Consider the following 18,980-nt stretch of genomic DNA (forward strand, 5'->3'; position numbering starts at 1 on the left):
TCTCACTGCCTTACAGTCTGGGACAATTAGCAATGCCTCAAAAAAAGAGATTTCTCATCATTGAAGGCAGAGCCACACCAGGGTTCAGGGGTATAAATCCACAACACTGCAGTCTCTTCTGGGTGGATATGTGTCATCAGATTACAATTACACTGCTTTTTATGTCCTGTAAGGTGAAACATTACACAGCAAGCAGCCCCTCTCTGATATTGCACATGGACAAAGCTGTTGCACCTCCAGTTTAAACCCGTTTTTCCTGGGGAAGAGGCTGACAGGCACTAGCAGCTACTCCAAGAGAGCCAAATTCCCCTGGGCATCTCCCCCAACAGCCTTACCTGTCTAGAAGAATTCAAGTTTTGCATGCCCAGCCCTGAGGCAATCCCGCCCAGGGTCTGATTAGGGAGTGCACTGTTTGAAAGGGGGAGCTTCAGGCTTGGTGAAGGCAAAAATGGTGAAGTAGTGGGCTCTTCCACTAGGCCGCCATCCTGATTGGAGAAAGAAAGGGTGAGCTGTGTGCATGCCACGAGCCCACAGCACAAACCAGTCCCATGGAGACACAGGAGGGTGAGGACGAGTAAAAAGAGATGTATAAAAAAAGGGATGAATGACAGGGAATGGAAAGTATGGAGTGAAGGGAGAAGAAAGAGAGAAACAGGATTAAGGTACTGTTTTTGGTAACTTTGTTGTACTTCATCCCCCAAATGCACAATCACCCTCACCCACCTTTCCAGAGGAAAGGGAGGATTTTAGCAGCTGATGGCAGAGCTATCATGTGGCCATTGCCTCCTCCCCACATAGGTTTTCTCCTTTCTTCTCCACCAGACTGAGAGGTGGAAGAGGAGAGGCCCAGCATATTTCAGGGAAGCCCCTCTGTCTGTCTGGAAAACTCCAGACATAACCCAACACTTTAACAAACCCAAGACTTGGGAAAGGCCAAATCAGCTTATTTGACACCAGTCTGGATTAGGTTCCACATCATAGCTCTGCTCATAAAAAAGCATTTTAGCATTAATCCCCTTTCCTAACTGAGACACACGAGCCTCTTTTAATATTCACACAGCGCTGAGTTATTAATACCCCACTCTGAAACATGACACTGCAAGGCAGCCAGTGAACACAAACCAGCAACCCCAGTAATGACAATATCAGCTGGGCAGCCTTCCTGAACATCCCCAGGAGGAGGCAGATTTTAGCAAGGCAGGAGGAGCCCTCTCTGCTAACTGGGCTGTGAGGAAGCACAGCTGAGCGTGGATCTGATGCACAGGAGGGGGCAAACAGCAAGGCAGAAAATAAAATAAATTAGAGCACCCCCAATCAAACAGGTAGATCTCTCTGCTCGTGTTTCAGTGGGGCACTGAGTTCTATCTCAAACTGTGCTTTGATGTCTGGGAAGCCTGGGGTAAGCATGATCAAATAACACTGTGTACAAAGTAGGGCTCCAAAAAAACAGGCAGAGAGAAAAAGCTTTGATTTGCAATGTGCTGGGTTGGTGCTTTTCAGGCAGTATGATCATTGTAAGGAAAGGCTTTTTAAAGAGGTGAGGAGCTTTATTTCAACCAATATTCAATGCCCCAGAAGACTGTGAGATACTGGTGAAGCTCCTTTGTTGAAAAAGAAGCCCAGTCTGCTTCCCACATACCCAAACAGATGACCTCATGCAGCAAGCATGCTCAGTGAATTATATGTTTTAAGTTAATCCTGAAAAATGCATTTTCTACAGCTCTCCTTTGATGCAAAGGAAAAGTTTCTTTACTATCAGGCAAAGTGACACTTGACATCCTATCTGACTATCCTGAGGGGGACACTGACATTTTCTAATGATATCCCCAAGGCCTTTCAGCTTGAGATATTTTACATTCTACTGGACATCAGTCACACTCCACAAACAACTGCAGCTTGCATGACAGTAACAGGTTCAAGGATTTCTCTTTAGATCACAGACACATGTTTACAATTCTACCCTTCCCCCTTCAAAGTGAAAATAATTTCAAGCTTGGTGCTCGCTCTCCCCTTCAGATGCCATTGTTCCCTATGTGAACAGACCTACTGGCCATGAAAAACCCTCCCTGCCCCCCAAATTTATTCAAGTCTTGCCTTGCTGACATTATTTTTTCTCAATTTGGATATAGGCAGTGCCAAGGATGGTGAAGGACACACTGGAGACTCAGGCATTTCATTTCCAGACTCCTTCACAAGTGTGTTCCTTGGCTGAATTGCAGCAAACAGCTTTGTGTGAGTTTATAACATTTTATTCATATTCACCTGGTTCTGTTTTATTTAATTTGAACTTGTTGCACTGTGCTGCACAAATCTGTGCTCTACAACTGAACTAAAATCAATTTATTTAACAAGAAGTATTTTAGTTGGTCAAATTAAGGCACCTTTTAGCATTTTCAAGCCAGACTAGAGGACAATTTTACTGCTCACAGTGGTTTCTGACCCATTATTTCTCAGGATCCTTTATGTAATAATTGTTTCCTGAAGGACAATCTTTTCCACCTAGCCTTTCCTCTTCAGTGATTTTCTTACAAATTTATGTTACACTTCTTCCTCAGGCTACTCAATTAAAAATTGAGTCATCACATTAATGCTCAATCCAGCACTGCTTTTAACTTTATTTTAAGGGATTTGGCACACCCACAAAATCCTACTGGTAGGAGTGTTTCCTACTACAGTTATCTAACACAAAGCACCACACTGGAGTTTTTTAGGATTTTAGGAAGTCTCTCACAATAGTCCCACATAACAATGTGACAGAATGCAAGTGGAATTACTCAAAGGTTTTTAATCCTATGAGATATGGACAATTTAGCAGAGGATGCCTGGACACTTTGGCAGTCACCTGCCAACAACTGCCACTTCATGAATCAAAATGTCTCAACAGGCAGATGAGAGGCTGATGAATCTGCCAGAGCTCTTTGTATAAAGTCACTTACAGAAGTAGCTGGCAGAAAATACACAGACTTCTTAAAAAAAGATTGAAATAAAAAAATCCTTTCCTAAAAGAGGAAGTTAAAGTAATAAAATCTCATCTAAAATAAAGTTATCTTCCAATCAAACAGGAATTAGGCAAAAGAAACTTGGAGGAAATGCAATAGTCAAAGAAGTGCTCATCATACAAGGGGTGATGAAAATGGTTTCAGTCATTGGATCACAGGTGGCAGAGATGAAGCAAAGAAGAATTTAAAAGGAAACTTCAAAATCCTAGTGATCATTATCTAATTGTGACATCTAAAAAAGTTTCTCCATATTAACACAATATTCTCCTTATTGTCCCAAAGATGAAAACCAATCACAGTCCCCAGAGATTACTGGGCTCAGAATGTGAAGGATGAGGCTGAAAAATCCCAACAAAACACCATGTTCAAATCAGAAACAAGGAATAGGCTTAGTCAGAAGATTTTTGGAAGATTTTTTGGATGCTGAGAGGCATCAAAGCTTGTAGACCTGAATTTTGCAGTAGTAGAGCAGAGGAGCTGATCACTGACTGTGAGGGTAGGGGGAAAGGACACTTCATCTGCAAGGCGAGAATTTCAGAGTCACAAACCAAACTCTATACTTGAAAAAAAAGATCCCTTCTCTAGGCTTATTCCAGGTATTTTAAGGATGCTTCCAGGAAAATCTGACATGTTTTTCTTACAAATCTGATGGCTCCAGAGGACACCAGGTAACATCTCCAGGCAAACCTGACACCTAAGCACAGCATGCCTGCCACCAAGTGTGACATAATGCGCTTGAGATCACGTATCAGGCCTGCATCTTTATTCCCTCAAGGCCACTGGATATTCTCCCCTGTCCTTTTATGGTGCTACAGGTCAAGATAACATCCTGAGGAATAATAAATTAACAAAGCAATGAGTGCTGAAGATTGACTCAGTGTGACATGGAATAAAGAGCACCTGCAGCAAGCAGAGAAAGCAAACACTCAAAGGTGATGTTGAATTGCACAGATCACTCCTGATGCAGAGAGAACAGGGAGTTCACTGGGTCCACAGGCAAATGTCAGGGTTGGAAATTTGCCCTCCTCAAATGTATAAAGTTAAAAAAATATTAAGTGCTGGCTTTAGCTGTTTAGAGAAAAATGATGGTGTTTCAATGCAGGTGAGCTGAGAGTGGTTACAATGAGCCAAATTACACCACCTCAAAATACAAATTCACCTCAAAATACAAATGGAGAGGAACCTTGCAGAACTTATTGAGGACTAAACAAAAGGATGATGAGCTGATAAAGCTGTAAGTAAAACAAGGAATGCTGGCTGGAGTGCTCTGTCCAGCTGTGTGGAGAGCTTGTTCCTCACCAAGGATGACCTAAACAGAAACAAGACAGCTCCAGACTCATGCCCTGAAACAGTACCTCAAAGGGCAAAAAGGTTTTGGAGAAATTGCTTAACCAGCATGAGCTGTAAATCTGGAAAGAATTTCTTTGGAAGAATAAAAACTCTCTGTTCTTAGAGTAGAAACTATATTTATTTAATTCACTTAGCAAGTTGCTCAACACTGTGATAGCTAACAAATACAGTGTGGGATTATTTCCTTTGTTAGAGCCAAGTCACTGTGACAGATTATGCCTAGACTGATAGATTTTACTTACTGTATGAATATTAATGATTTTAGTACTCCCTTCTCAATAGTTGTGTTTAACATATGTTTCCAGAATTATGCATCATGCTGCACATAATGCACCTCTCTCTCTGGCAAGGATTTCACTGCTGAAGGTATTGTTATCCAAGAAAAGGAAAGGCTAACTGGCATGCATGCATCTTTTGTGGCCTTCAATTAACACATTCATTAAAGTCTGCCATGGCAAAGAATGAGCTTTATAGGAGTGGATTTCATTACTGCCTCACACCCTGTGCACAGCTCATGTGAAATGAATTGGTTTCAGCACAGTTTGTCAAAAGCACTGATTTCTGTGGTCAGAATCCTCCACCACTCATCTGTATGAACCTTTAAATAACCTGTGAAACACAGAATGACATCTGAGATTCTTCTTTACTTATCAATAATTTTCAGGGGGATTCTTAAGTGATTTGGAAAGTTCCTCCAGGATTTTCTGTCAAGGCTGTAAATCTCATTCCCTGCTGAAGATTTGGCTGCACTTTTCCAAATATTCTTTTCTTAAGTAACTTTGAATCTTGGACATCACACACTTCTGGAGCCTTTTCCTCAGTTATTAAATAGTGCTGGAAATTTTGTCATATGTGATCAGAGAAAGGGAAGCTCATTGGAGAAGCTTTTTATGCAGACTGTGCATGTCTGCTCTGAGACTTAACAAAAATACCGGAACTCTTCCTTTGTATTTAAGTACTGAAATTTTCACTGAAATTTCTAAGAAGCTCAAAACTAAAATAAGTGAAATTAAGAGCCTAATTCTTGGAAGATTTTGAACTCCTCCTTCATATTTAGGTGCTGAACTTCCACTGACATTTCGAAGAAGCTCAAAACTAAAAGAAGAGAAATTAAGAGCCTAATTCTTTAAGGTTTTGGCCTTGGTCCTGCCTGATTGTGAATTTGGGCAAGGTTCACTGACTGCACTCTCATAGATTGCTGTGGTTAATTTTTTTGCTCTTTTTTTTCCATTTCTAGTTCTACTGTGTTCCTGATTCCTTAGCAAGTTTTCAAGTGTAAAACTGGGGATGATCATTCTTTATTTCTATGTAAAAATCAAATCACTGCTCCTTTCCACAAGGACTCAATTCCCCACAAGACTGAAAAAAACACAAGAAAAGGAACAAAACCACATCCATCACATTTCTTTCTACGCTTTCCAAGCAGACAGTGGAAATCATCAGCATTTTTACACTGTGACTTGTGCACCACTTTCCTGTGCTGAGCTCACCTTGTCAAGGAAGGTGGGGCGGTCCATGGAAGACTCTTTGGAGATTGGTGGTGGGCGGCAGCCAAGGGGTTTGGTGACCATTCCATTGTAGTCGGTCACTCCCATTCCACGCTTGTCCATTTCCACCTTCTTTTCCAGCAGAGCACCTGCACAGAAAAGGGAAATATATTGGAAAAGGTGAGGCAGAGGGAGTAAAGCTGCAAATAGCAGTTCAGAGAAATTCATCTTGCTTACGAAAGCAAGGCAAGTGAATAAATATTTTCCAATTAATCTGAGTATAATTAAATGCTTATAATCATGCAGGGTTCCTGTGTTGCTTTAAAGACAAAAAAGTTACTTACACAGATACTTACTCATGGCCTGATCAAGATTCATACTGTTGCTCTTCAAGGCCTCTTCCGCTGGCTCTCTCTGTTAAAAACAGGAATTATGTTAAGAGGAAAAGCAATCATGTCCATGTGATTTCAAAGTAACCTGAGAAAACAGACACAACTCTTAAATACTGGGCTTAATGTTTACTCAGCAGCCTAAATAATGTCTGTGTGTGGTTTTTTCCTGCTTTCAGCAATTCTCACAATTCAGGTATTTCAGTTTGTCAAGGAAGTACTGGCTCTACAAGGTGAAACACATTGTTCTGTTTAAACATCTTCCTGTTTTCCATGAACAGCTCAAATATCACAATGATATGACTTTCTCTAAGAAACAACCCACCTTTACTCTCATTTCACCTGTTTAATGTAAAAAGAGGAATGGGAGGGGATTATTACTGCTTTTCAAAGTAATACCTGTTGTTATAAAACTATGAACTTCAAAATCTTATCCCAGTTCATCTCAGAGCTTTGAATAGGTTTAGAGCAGATTTCTGAAATCACAGTGTGTGTTTCAATGCAGGTCAGAGCTACTTCCTGGCCTGGAGACTGAAGATCTTGGTGTAGCTACAGTCTGAAACAGCCACAGTCAGAAGTACAAGCTAAAAGCTAAGGCACAGTGTGCTGCCTGAGCACTACTCACAGGGAAGCCCATGTCTGTGAGCTGTTTTATCAGACGGTTCATGATCCAGGCCTCATCCTGCTTGCTAGATGTCTTCATGCCCTTAGTAAATAAATGGGAGATTCCATTAATGGGCTGCTTGCCACGTTCATTGTAGTGAGATGTACATAAAAGAAATGGTAAGTGGTTTTTATTAATAGCACATGCTACTGAAAGATGTATTAGTACATTAATTCAGAAAGTATTGAAGAACCCTCCGAGCAACGCGACTAAGATTCTCTTCCCCCAAAAGTGTAAAAATTTATCTCAGCTGAATAGGTGTTCAGTGTACTATTTAGTATTTGATTTGCTGGCCACTGAATTAAAGCCACCTTTGAATTTAAGTATTTCATTTTAATCCTTGGCAGAAAAATATAACGAAATAAAGCTGAAATAGTACAACACTTCCTGAAAAACATTCCCAAAAACAAGTTTGCAACCTTGAAGTTAAGAATGTTACTCAGTGTATTTTCTTAAAAACAAACAAGAGCGTCTAGATAAACACCTTTAAAAGATCTTTGTGCAGCTTTTCTATCACAATATCCTTAAGAAGTCTCTTCTTTTCAGTTCTCCAGAAAGTACCAAGGGACAAGCGCGGATTTGTTTTGGGCTGTGGACAGTACAAGAAACAACCATACTTGATCAAATCACCGGCCTAACTGTTGGCTAATGGATTAACAAACAAAGTGGCTAAATGCATTCCCAATTCCTTTAAGTTACAGCCTGGCCTTGTCCTGAAATAAAGGCTGTGCAATGGAAAATTTCCTCACACAATTGTCTACGTTCTCGGTTGAGTGCAGCATTAACACAAGTTCACTTTGTTCTCACACACACACACACTGTCCTCACAAATAGAAAACAGCATTTTGTGTTAAACAGCTCCATCACAATGTTTGCTTTTCCACCACCATGGGAAGTGTCTGAAAGCCCCCTTAACACCTTCTTCTCTTTCTGTTAATACATTATCATTTCTTTAGAATACATGGAAGTTTATAAAACTTAGAGAAAACAAAGGCAACAACAACAAAACTCCCAAAGCATTTGACACGCCTAAATTCAAAGATCTCCCATTTTCCCCTGGTAACAAGGTAGGCTGTACTTGAACCACTGTAGTGGCAAGCTGTGCTTGTGTTCAGGTGTCAGAGCTTTAATTTCAGGTGTAATGCACCAGCAAATTTGTGACAACTTATTCTACAAACGTTACACTAATTCCACTCTTGCAAGAGAGTGTCTTTATTTTTGTCTTACCTTTTGAAGTCCTTTCTTCGGGGCATTCCCCCAGGAATTACAGGAGGAGCTGCTCTCTTGTGAAGCAGTATTATTCCACATATCTCCTTCTTCATCTTCCCACTGACTAGTACTGAGATTCACATCATCCCCACCACTGCCCCAGCCTTCTTGCATAGATTTTGAAGCTGGAGGGAAAGTGGGAGAAGAAAAATATTATTCAGTTTCCTGCAAATTTCACAGAAATAGTCTTTTGTGCCATATCCAGTGTACTAATGTGAGCATTTTCAAGAGACAAAGAGGTTCATCACGTAGCTTAGAATGTCTTCTTTGAAGCTAGCAAAAAAAAGGAAGTTCTCTAAGAGAAGAAAACATCCAGCAACTTTCAAGTCCTGCTTTTCCCAGAACCAGTAAGATCTGTGGTCATGGCCACTCCACTCTCCCAGGAACAAGGAAGCAAAGTATGAGCACACATTTGTTAAGTGCTATTTTGCTTTCAATAAATCTCACCATTTTACCTACCACATTCTTCCATGAACAAACCAGATTTCCAAGTCATTAATGCTCAGACACTCATTCCCATCTTGAAGAATGGAGAATCTGAAAGGAGCTTGTGGGCTGCAGGAACACTTCACATTCAGTGACGAGGTTGTGTCACCTCAGTCTGTTTTTTTCTGTTTACAGTTGGGATTACTCATCTTAAGAGTTCTCACTCCCCCTTTTATGTTTTCTGGGAATTCTAACTACGTCTCACTATGCAGGAGAGAATCTCTAGGCAACCTGCACAGCCAAGAGGAGATTCTAAAGCAATCACAGTGGCCCTCAGGACATTCAGAGATGGAGGAGATTTACTAAATACCACGAGTTAGGAATCACGAAGCAGTTCAGGATGTTCCTGAACCTGGAAACAGTTTTAATGGCTGAAGAAAACACCCACTCACTCAGTTTAACCCAACATGAGGTTGTTATCATTAGTGGGTCTCAGGTGTTGCTTTTCCTACCAGAATCAATTCTATCTTGACTGTTCTCCACTGCTTCTCATCCCAATACAGGTTTCTTTTAGACACCAAGGGTTTAAGTCCTTGTCACGTTCTTCTGCAGTTTCACAGTTTCCTGCACCTCTGCCATGCTGCTTTTCAAACACACAAAACTACTCTCCTTTAAATTTCCAGATGGATGCACCATATTCATATTTTTGAATTAACTGGGTATTTGGATTAGTGTGGCCTTGTGACAGCTAACACAGTTTTGAGAATGAAATAATGAAGGGCACCCTGTGACTGAGATGCAGAGAAAAGCAGAAGTGGCAAAGCAAACCCCCTCCCCTGGCAGGACAGTGGCAGCCCTGTGTGTACCTGGTTTGCACAGTGCTGGGGCAGCAGCTGGAGCATTTGATCTTCCATAGGTCCCTGCAGGCTCGGCAGGATTCTCTCCCCACCCGGTCCCACTGCTGGGGGGCTTCCCCCAGGCTGAAGTGCCATTATCGACTGCAGCAGAAGGGGAGGAAGGCTCTCCCCAGGAAGCTTCACTCTTGGTGTGGACAGCAGGCATCTCTCCCCAGCCTGCTGGAGCAAGGCAAGGAGAACAGTGATGAGAGGTAAGGTTTCTTCATCAAATAATACAAAAAAAGTTTAAATTTTGCTCATGACTTTCTCTGGAAAGAGCATGAACCAGTAAGTACATACAGTGATTGTAGTTAAGTGTGTTTAAAAAAATCCCTTAAATTTGGTTTTAGGAGTTTTTTCTTCATTCAATACTAATGCCAAGTTGTTAACACAACAGAAAGAGGGTTTTTCTCCAGAGCCAGGAGCAACCAGGCTGCCAAGTGAGCACCACACTGCTCCCAAGGAGCAGCTGCTCCCACCTGCCCAGGGCCAGAATTCCAGAGACCAAGACCCCAGTCTGACTTGGGCCTCGCTTCCTTGAAAGATCTTAACCTATTTGATTTCCTTTTCACTGTTTAAAAACTATAAAATTTCTTTTCTCATGCCCTGGCAGTAAGATGCTGTTTGATTGTACCTAATCTGAGTGAAGATTATCTGTGCTGAATGTATTCCTTAAAGCTATGATTACAGCCCATGGTTACCTACCTATCCCTCATCACTGACCCTCTACATTATAATCCATATTATTTTAAGGGGAATTAATCAAGACTGCAATGAGAATCCATAATCAAAGCACAGGGAATGGCAGGTAGAAGCCATTGTTTTCCTACAGAGCATTACATGAACTCACTGAAGACGTAAGCTACTCCAAAGAAACAGCTTTAGTCTGGCTGGCCTTGAATGTAATGCTCTTAAATCCATCTGACAGGATTTCAGCCCTGCAGCTGAACGTGGCAGCAACAGCCACAGGGCTCCTGAGCCTGCAGAGCAACCTGACCAACACAGCAAAGGGGTAAACTGAATTTACAGCCATTGTTACCAGAGATTTGCTGGAGAGAGGACTTGGATCACAGGTGGAGTTCAAGGTACTTTGTAAACCAGCACAAAGAGAGGCACAACAAGCAAGAAAACAAAATTCTTACAGATACCTGACAGTAACCTATTTTTCTACAATTGTAAAAAAATCTTCACAAATATTGTAGAATTCAGTCTGCTTAAAAAATCCACTGGTAATTAGGCTGCTAAATTAGGAACTTGTTCCTTTTTCACTGGAGATGAATGTTATTAAGATGAGTATTTTCTAAGTGAATGACCAGATGCTGCTTTGCCACAGCATTATTTCCTTTTTTTTGCTCCACAATGGCATCTGTAAAAATACTCTGGAAAGGTTTCAAAAAGCAGGAGCAACATTTTTTCTAACAAATTGACACCCAGAACAGGTAGGCAATGGCAAGAGAGTGTCTAACAGCACCCTGAAATACACTGGAATAACCAAACATAATGGTTCACTGAGCAACAAGTCCTTGCAGAACTCACTGAATTCCACAGAATTCCCCTTACCAGAAGCTGCAGAAGCATCCACTGCCAAACACAACTCAAACACTGCCTGGTAGAGAAAACAATCAAATAGATGGGCCCAGAGCTGTGCATTGATACCGTGTTTCTGCATTATATATTTATCTTAGGCTCTATTCCTTCCAGCAGCTCTCTCAGACACTGATGCCAGTGCAGATGGCACAGTGGGTGCCAAACTCTCCACTGGTGTGTTGCAGCTTCAGAAAACTCCTTCTCTACCAGCAAGAGGCACTGAATTTAAAGAGAGCTCCTGAATTAACTCAAAATATCACTGTTTCATTCAAGCTATTTCCATTTGAAACAAAAATGCCATGGTTTAGGCTCCAGCAATGTACCTTACATTTCTGGTTATTTTAAGGTGTGCAAAGAAGATAAACTGGCAGATCCACAGATGTACCTAAATGAACCTGTACTTAACATGACAGCTTCCTTGGTGTTGCACCTGAAATGCCTATTTCAAGGTTCCTGCTTGTATTTTCTAGCTAACTTTATTTAAGGGAGGCTTTGTTTGAGTTTCTGCCTCACTACTCAGGAGGCAACTGGCAGACAACTGTGAGTATTAAATCATATTGGCAGCTGCAAAAGATTAACTGCAGGCAAATGAAACACAAAACAAAACATCTCCACAACACCACCCAGACTGCAAACAGGGACAGTGCAGAGTATTAACATCCCCCTGGCTTCATGCAACCTCTACTAGAAACTTTACCTAATTTAATTTAGGAAATCATCCTGAAAACACAATTTATACATTAAAAAGCCAAAGTGTGCTATGCTATAAAAACCTCAAAAAACCTGGTTCCTCTGTTGCCCTTAGAAATTCAACAACTTCAACTAAAGGCCACAGATGTGTCATGTCCAAATTATTTTAAGTGCTTTTAAATGCACTGAGCAGGAAATAATATGGGATTACAAATAATGGGAGAGCCGGCCTTTACTAACAGAAAATAGTACAAGTACATAAAAGCAAACAAAATAAATCTACAAAAAGTTTTCCAAACAATCTTAACAGATAAAATTAAGTGCAGGAAATTAGTAAATAAAACCTGAAGGCTGCTGGAAAAAATAACCTGTGCACTGCAAGAACTACCCTGTCTGTAAATTCTGCAGCATTTCTCAATTGCAAACCTGTTCCCCCTCTGTGTAAATACTGCTGTCCCAATGCTGCTGTCTCTGTGCTATCTTCCTATGACTCCAAATGATTCTGTTTTAGAAAGTTAAAAGGTGAATGAAGTTACATTTTTGAATGAATGATGAAAAACTCCCCATGGCTGTTGGGAAGGCAAACCAAGACCTTTGAGCACTCTCAAAACCTGAACCTGACAAACATTTTCAAAAGTTCTGCTTGGAGAAAACTTCCTATTTTCTGTATCATGAAAATAATACAGATTTAAGCTCTTCTGGTAAAAAGCTCCTCAAAACCCACCCAGATCTGCACAAATGTTGTTTCACAACAGAACATGCTTCATTTAAAGGCTTCTTTGGCAAGAAAGTGAGGTTTTAGTACTGAAGTTTTTAAACATTGTTAGAATTGCAAGAAATGAAAAGATCCCAGTAAGTAATAAACATGGACACATTGGCAGAGCTTTGTTTTATAGAAATAAAAACATAATTAACACTGGGCCACAGCCAACAGGAAATCCTCAAGGGAAAGTGAAATGTTAACTAAGCTGTGGCAGGATGCAGTTGTTTTCCCTCAAAATAACCCTATAGCTATTTGGATGGCAGAAATTGTTTTCTTTCAAGTTGTTGGTCCGTGATAAATACCAAAGCACATGAGCACAATACAGGGAAACCAAAATATTAGAACCTTATATAGATAAAAAAGAAGATACTAGGCAGAAAAGATGTTGTTTACTAATTACACACTAATTATTCTGGGTTTTATGTATATACATTTAAGAGCCATCTACAAGCTTTAATCTTTGAGATTCTCATTTTCTGAAAGGGATTGCAGTTCATCACTGAGCATTCAGAAAGCTCTAATTTGGGTTTCAGCAGTGACATCACCCTTGTGTGAAAATCAAGGGCAGCTCTCTCAGCATCACTTGGCTGCCCCCCAAAACCTGGCTATTCATGGGCTGAGCACCCACCAGAGGGCTTTAGGCTTTCACACGAGCACCCTAAAGGAGCCCAAAGCTGAGCTGCTTTCAAATCCATTCTGATCGAAGTTCAAAGCAAGAAAAACACTGCCATGTGAGCTGCCACTCAGCAGCACAGGATTACAAAAGGACCAGAGATGTTTGGAGCTTTCAGAACTTAGACCCAATTCAGGTTTTTAAAACTTAAGCTCCTCACTTTCTAGTAACCACAGAGACCTTAATTTGTGACCTACAATCCCCACAGGAAAGGCTGTGCTATCTTCTGTTGTTTCTTTCCTCAGCTGGAGGATGCTGGAACCCTGCCAGGCTCTCCTGATGTAATGAGCAGGAAAGCATCAAGCCCACTCCTCAGCACTTGGAGGGAGGTTCTGATGCTGTTTGTGATCCAAAAATCTCTTTAAATCATTTCTGTTTGCAAAACCATTTCTCATTTCTTATTCCCCTCGTATCAAAGCCGCATGAGTTAGAAATGTTAGGAAGAATTATGCACAAGCAATTTTGATTAAACCCCAATCTAAGCCAAACCCACCAGCTTTCTGCCCCTCTTTTTAAGTAATTCACTAGTACTTTCAAAATAAGCTCCTATAACCACTAAAGACTGTATCTATCACATTATCTATTTCTTTCCCCCTCTTTTTTCCCTCTTCTTTTCCAATGGAAAATGAGACTCCTTAGAGCATTCCTTATTTTCACCAAGTGTTTACCAACATCTGCTTCCCATCAATGGCTTTTAAGTTCTGCCTTCAAAGGATCTGGAGAACTTCTGGGGATGGGTGACAACTTGAATAACAAGACTGTAACTTGGCCTCTATTTCCAAACTAATAAAGCATACACTCCAATCCCAAAAGGAACTGTTAATCCTTTGTGAACTCCTAACTAGGGCTGTGCAGCAGAATTAAAATCCACTTTTTTGCCTGCAGGACGTGTGACTGTGACAACTTCCAAATATTTCCATGTTTGACCTTTATACTTGTACTATACCACGAGTTGCTAATACACATTTATATACCTTATATACACTATATCCAGAATTGCTGTACTATACCAAGTATAAAGTTTAATTTATGCCTGCTACAACTTGATCGAAATTTTCATGTCAGAACCATATTTTTAATTGTCTTCACTATTACTCATTTTGTACTTTTCCTGCATGCTGACTTAAATATATTCTAAAGCTGGCTTTGCTTATCTTGGAAAATCAAAAAAAAAGGAGAAGATCAAAGATCTGCTTATCTTAAAAGATCTTAGAATCTTTCTAGCTCACATTTTTCAAGAAGTCCAACACTCACTTGAACCTGGTTGGGGGCAACTTGAGCAGGTTGGTTATGTGCTCATAGGCAGCTTCCTGAATATGTAAACAAATTGCTTCAAAGAAACCCTTCCTCTGCTGCTGTCCATGCTCCAAAGGAATCCCTGCAGATTAACACCAGCTTTTAAATTCCATTTGCAAAATCTGAAGGGCTCAGGACTGTTAAGTTTTCCTCTAAAAGGTGTTAATTATTTGAATAACATTAACAATGCAGTGCTGTGTATGAACAGTTTCACAAGCACCAAAGCAATCCTCCAAAAATCACCTTAATGAAAAACAAAACCTCACCTCAACCCAAACAAAAATCCACTTTCATGATACTTCCATTACAATTCAGGAATCTAAATTGTTGTTTCATGGATAAAGTTTTAGATATGGATTACATGAGGCAGTCACATATGTTGGGCTAACCAAGTACAAAGCCATTTAAAGATTTCTCCTTCTGGAGCACATTATTTCATTAAATAGGTACCCTCTACTGTTAACATATTTGACCAGAGTGGGGAACCTAAGACTATTTTTATACAGACATTAAAGCAAATTTGAAACATTCCAAAACATCAAAGAGAAAAAGGATGGGAATGAGAGAATAAATCCCACTTGGAGAAAAATGTGGCTAAAAAGTCAGTTCTTAGCCATGACCATGATGAAACAAAAACCTGGAAACAAACCTCAGATGGAGAATTTAAAAGAGTACTGCATGATTAGATTTATTTTGGAGAGGTCTGTGGTCATGATATAGATATGGGCTGCTAGAGTAACTTTAATTTAAATACCTCTCTTTTAAGCATTTTACCCATTTTTATTCCTTGCTGCTTGTCTGCAACAGCACCTTGCCTTTGATTAGAAAAAATCCTAAATGTCTAAAACCTTGTCTTTGAAACACAGCTGAAGTTAGGATAACCTAACTTCAGCAACCCTAAATAACACCTTGAATCAGTCCTGCTTTTTGAGAACCACACAAAATCCAGGACGCTGCCTGTGCCTGACCCCTGAGAAGAGAACCATTTCTTCATAAAAGACAACAAGCTGGACAGAGAAACAGCAGCAGCCTAAATTCATGCAATTGTTAACAAACATCTGTTGCCAAGAGATGTTTTGCAGAAAAGAAACAGATGCAGACTGTCTAAACACACTGAGCCTGCGCAGTGGGGACAGCAGAAAATAACAGAAGAAAGGTTTGCCAAAATCCCCCAGCCTCTCAAATGGCTGAATTAAAAGGTGTTAAATAACTGTGGAAAAGATGTTAAAATGACCATGGATCCACAATCTAAAACCATGCTAATGACTAAATATTGCTTCAAGCCTTTCTTACATTCATTTAGATTATGGAAATTTGTGTCAGGTTCCATGGGTTCTGTCCTCAAGACAAGAGCTTCAGAGAAAAGGAACAAACATATTCTGGACATAAACACAGGATTTCTACCCAACACACCAACAGGACAGACAGCATCCAGCAATTGGTACTGGTATAAAGCATTTCTTCACCTATTTTATGAAATATTTCACAAAACTGTTGCCATACCTGGGCCAAGCAGCGGGGACCGGTTCGGCTGGGCACTTGACTGGTGCGATGGCTGAGGTTCAACCATGTTGGTGTTGATAATGGTGCTAGTGGTGGTGGTGTTGGTTGTGGTACTGCTCTGAATTATAGGATTATTTCTATCCCACATGTTTACAGTCTTGTTGTTGTTGTAATTTGGGTCGCCCCAAGCTGAGGTACCATCATCGATTTCCATCTTGCGGCGAATGGACGGTGGAGATGGCTCTTCCCAGCCAGTTGCCTCACAGTTCTCTTTTTGTTTGGCTGGCACTGGCCCACCAACCCACCCTGACCCCGTCTGTTTTACAGAAGCAGCTCCTCCCCAGTTACTCACATTGTTGTCCTGGGGTTTATTAGCCCAATTTTGTTGGGGGCCTGGCTTTAAAGATTCCCCCCAACTTGTACCTGTATTAGCCTTGCTGTTTGTGCCATTCCCCCACCCACTGGTCCCAGACTTTGTGGAATCATTCCAGCCAGACCCCGATCTATTGTCAGAATCCCATCCAGATCCATTCTTCTTCCCATCACCCAAGTGTCCAGGAACAGATGATGAATCTGTCCAGTCTCCACCTCCTGAAGTCCAGCTTGGATTTGATTTCTGTCCATCTCCCCAGTTTTGAGATTTGGGTTTCTGAGGTTCACCCCAGGTAGGTGATTTGTCCTCCTGATTTGCGGTCCCACTCCAAGTGTGGCCGCTTTTGGCAGCAGCAGCATTATTAACAGTAGTAGAGCTTGCTGACTCTCCCCACCCCCCTGGGCCATTTGGTGCTTTGTTGTTATTGTCTCCCCAACCTGTATTTGTTGGAACAGCTGCCGGTGGAGAGTTGACCCACCCAGATACTGAAGAGGTATTTGTACTGTTCATGATGGACCCATCGTTCTTCCCCCCTGAGTTTGAAGATTGAGTAGCTGCACAACCCCAGGCCTCAGTTCCATTGTCATTCTTCCGTTCAGACCTTGGGGACTCTTCAAATTCCCAGGCAGTGTTTTGCTTCACAGGGGTCTGTCCCCACCCCGTATTGGACAGGACCCTGGGGTCAAGGTCATTTCTTGGCAACTGAACTTGCCCTTGGTCTATCATCCCTTTGTCTCTCCTCCTGCCCTCTCCAGCCCCCTCCCTCCCAGTACTGCCTTCATTTTGACTCCCACCGCTGTCGTTGCTTCCTTCACTAGCCGTGGTGCCAGATGCCGCAGCTTTGGCCCAAGAGTTCATTTGTTCATTGCCCTGCTGCATGGCAGGATTGGGACTGGTAACACTCGAGCTATCCCACCCTGTTGATCCTTTCCCATTGATGTCGCTATTGGAATGCTGGTTTGGGGGCTTGCCCCACTCGCCGTTGACGCCGTTGCTGGCGCTGCGGTTGGGGTGGCCCCAGGCTCCAGAATGCACACTGCCAACCCCACCACCGCCCCTGCCCCACGCCAGGACCCCGGGGCCGGAGGGAGGCCCCGAGTCCCACGCGTTCGCTCCGTTTCCTTCCTTCTGCACAGCGCTGCTGGATCCGTTTTGTTTAGCACTTAATGCTGAGTTCACAGTGTCTCCATTCCCCTGACTGAACCCAGAATTGCTGTTTCCTGCGGCAGGATTACCTGGGGACATCCCCCATACTGAACTGCCCATTCCTTCACCACTGCCCCCGCTGACTTGAGAAACCGCTGTCCCGTTAGCACCAGGAAGGCCTTGCAGGTGGGGCGGGATGATGGCCCCCATGCCCACGGCCATCCCCCAGTTCGGCAGTCCGTTTGTCTGCATTGCATTGATAGGGTTTGGTGAAGAGTTCATGGGGTTAGTGTTATTTGGTCCATCAGTGTTAAGGTTCTGAGGTTGTACGCTGAAAGACACATTCTGAGAAGTGGACGTTTGTGGTTCTGTGCTCTCTTGCGGCAGCAAGTTTCCCCAAGCACCTAAGGTGCCTGTTGGGTTCCCATTCTGGTTGCCCATGTTCTGACCTATGGCACTGACTGGACTGCAAATACTGGAAGGGTTGCCTGCTCCCACAGTTCCTTCATGTCCAAGTACAGGCCAGGCAGCTGGATTGGCATTAGGGTTAAGGTTAAGATTAATGCCAGCATTCGAGTTGGAAGCACCCCAGCAGTTCTGACTTCTACCGTCTCCCATCATGTTGTCCATCTTTCCATCCCCACCACTGGCAGAGCAGTGAGCTAGGCCAGAGCTGGAGCCCGCAGCCACCCCCCACACCCTGGCCGAGCTGCCGTTGCCGTTGGCTCCACCAGCTCCAAGGGCACTCTGGTTAGAAGTGCTTTGGACGAGTGCTCCGTTGGCGCCATTATTGCCATTAGTTTTCTTTGTATGTCCAGTGAAGTTGCCTTGGGCACTCCCTGTAGCCATGCTACTGTTCTCTGAGCCACAGTTGGAGGCAGAGTCAGTGTCTGTAGTACATTCTGAGGCAGACTCAGTCTCAGCTCCGGTAATGGAAGGCCACGCTTCCTTGTCAGTCCTGTCTATTATCACTTTATCCCAGCTGCAGTTGCCTTCACTCCTGAAAGCGGGCTGCTGTCCCCAGTGGGAATTCTCATAATGGTCTCCCAATCCACTGTGGCTGAGATCTGAAAGGATCCAAGGTTAAAAATGAGTCCACTGTTCAAGCACTGCAAAAGCCTTCTATTAAAAGCGCTGTTTTACATCACTAGTTACAACATTACATTCTGCTAAAATTTAGAGTACATTCTCTAACATAATACAGCAATTTTCCTCACTACAATGCTGCAATTTTCCTCACTATGATGCTCCTATTAACTTGTTTGGGTTTTTTTAATCTGAAAAAATTCTCAATTAAAATTACTGAACAATTTCATTTTAGAACAGAGAAGTGTTTTGTAGCCCCCAGTGTACCAGTAAAAATAAAAAGCAGGCAATAAATAAGAAGAGCAAATATAGTAATTTATGTGTAAAGTCTAAAAAGCAAATTTGGAAAAAAACCAGAAGAGTACCTAGCAGACTCTTACCAT

At 42.0% G+C, this 18,980-nt stretch overlaps 1 protein-coding gene across 10 annotated transcripts in view; it reads right to left on the bottom strand.

Annotated features, from left to right (window-relative positions):
• Positions 1-18,980, bottom strand: part of TNRC6C (trinucleotide repeat containing adaptor 6C) — a 102,928-nt gene that overhangs the window by 19,344 nt on the left and 64,604 nt on the right. For 4 of the 10 annotated variants that reach the window (XM_064728802.1, XM_064728798.1, XM_064728804.1 and 1 more), the window contains 8 exons: positions 15,993-18,578; positions 9,451-9,660; positions 8,117-8,283; positions 7,374-7,478; positions 6,851-6,931; positions 6,193-6,250; positions 5,840-5,985; positions 336-509 (listed from right to left, as the gene is read on the bottom strand). In XM_064728802.1, coding sequence (XP_064584872.1) covers positions 336-509; positions 5,840-5,985; positions 6,193-6,250; positions 6,851-6,931; positions 7,374-7,478; positions 8,117-8,283; positions 9,451-9,660; positions 15,993-18,578 — 3,527 coding nt within the window. The remainder of the gene's footprint in view (positions 1-335; positions 510-5,839; positions 5,986-6,192; positions 6,251-6,850; positions 6,932-7,373; positions 7,479-8,116; positions 8,284-9,450; positions 9,661-15,992; positions 18,579-18,980) is intronic. The other 6 variants (XM_064728807.1, XM_064728803.1, XM_064728806.1 and 3 more) reach the window with 4 other exon arrangements.

This window comes from Zonotrichia leucophrys, chromosome 18, assembly GCF_028769735.1.
Source record: "Zonotrichia leucophrys gambelii isolate GWCS_2022_RI chromosome 18, RI_Zleu_2.0, whole genome shotgun sequence".
In the NCBI taxonomy this organism is placed as follows: domain Eukaryota; kingdom Metazoa; phylum Chordata; class Aves; order Passeriformes; family Passerellidae; genus Zonotrichia; species Zonotrichia leucophrys.